Raw genomic sequence first — 1,074 nt, forward strand, 5'->3', positions numbered from 1 at the left:
CCAAGGCTGTGGAACACGAGGAATCCCTGGAGGCCTGTGCACTGGTCAGCCTGTGGAGAGAGGTAAGGGATTGCTCTGAGATGGATTTCTTTCTGAAAACCTGACTGCTCAGAAGTCCTTCAGGACCTGATCCATGGCTGCCACAGGCAGCTGCAGATAACTCCCCAGGCGCAGCAGAGCAGGATGCCTGAGCTCAGCCCAGAGGGACATGGCCTCCCTCTCCAGTCACCTACCAGCTTCCGGATCCTGTCCAGCACTTGGTCGATGATCTCTTTGCCGATGGTGTAGTGCCCGCGGGCATAGTTGTTGGCAGCATCCTCCTTGCCAGTGATCAGCTGCTCAGGGTGGAAGAGCTGGCGGTAAACTCCTCCCCGAACCTCGTCTAGGAGAGAGCAAGGGAGGGTTGAGCCTGATGCAGGCTGCTGGTTTGAGCTGGCTGACAAGCAGATGAGGATCAGGTGCGTCCCCCATCCCTCACCCTGGCTCTGCCTGCCAGAGGCATGCCAAGGACCCAGACGTCAGCAAGGCCACCACAGGGATCAAGTTTCTCTGGCAGGGGGAGGTGGCTGCCACCTCTCTGGCACAACTCAGCTTCTCCCACAGCCTGTGGTGACACAGCAGGAGCTGCTGTGCCGGTTGGGCTAGTTTCTCTCCCTGCACATGTGCTAACAGAGACTACCAGCACCGCTGCCTCTGGGACACTTCAAGAAAAAAAGCTGGTGCTCAGTTTTGTGGCTTCTGCGGAAAGGAGAGCCCTTGGGTTGAACACAGTGCAGGATACTGACAGCAGACCACGAGCACCAGCCACTTGCTACCTACCTTTGTACCCTAAGCTGTGCAAACTCCAACACTCACCAATCACAGTGGGCTCCAGGTCCACAAAGATGGCCCGTGGGACATGCTTTCCAGCCCCGGTCTCGCAGAAGAAGGTGGTGAAGGAGTCGTCTCCTCCACCAATGGTTTTGTCACTGGGCATCTGCCCGTCGGGCTGGATGCCGTGCTCCAGGCAGTACAGCTCCCAGCAGGTGTTGCCCATCTGGACGCCGGCCTGGCCGACGTGGACGGGGATGCACT

General features: G+C 58.6%; 1 protein-coding gene across 1 annotated transcript in view; it reads right to left on the reverse strand.

The window, feature by feature from the left end:
• Positions 1 to 1,068, reverse strand: part of LOC104498298 (tubulin alpha-5 chain) — a 2,295-nt gene extending 1,227 nt beyond the window's left edge. Inside the window, exons 1-3 of the mRNA XM_010141657.1 lie at positions 856 to 1,068; positions 234 to 382; positions 6 to 50 (exon numbers count right to left, since the gene is read on the reverse strand). Of these exons, the coding sequence (XP_010139959.1) occupies positions 6 to 50; positions 234 to 382; positions 856 to 1,036 (375 nt within the window). The 5' untranslated portion in view covers positions 1,037 to 1,068. The remainder of the gene's footprint in view (positions 1 to 5; positions 51 to 233; positions 383 to 855) is intronic.
• Positions 1,069 to 1,074: the final 6 nt, after the last annotated feature.

This window comes from Buceros rhinoceros, unplaced genomic scaffold (assembly GCF_000710305.1).
Source record: "Buceros rhinoceros silvestris isolate BGI_N320 unplaced genomic scaffold, ASM71030v1 scaffold15300, whole genome shotgun sequence".
In the NCBI taxonomy this organism is placed as follows: Eukaryota; Metazoa; Chordata; class Aves; order Bucerotiformes; family Bucerotidae; genus Buceros; species Buceros rhinoceros.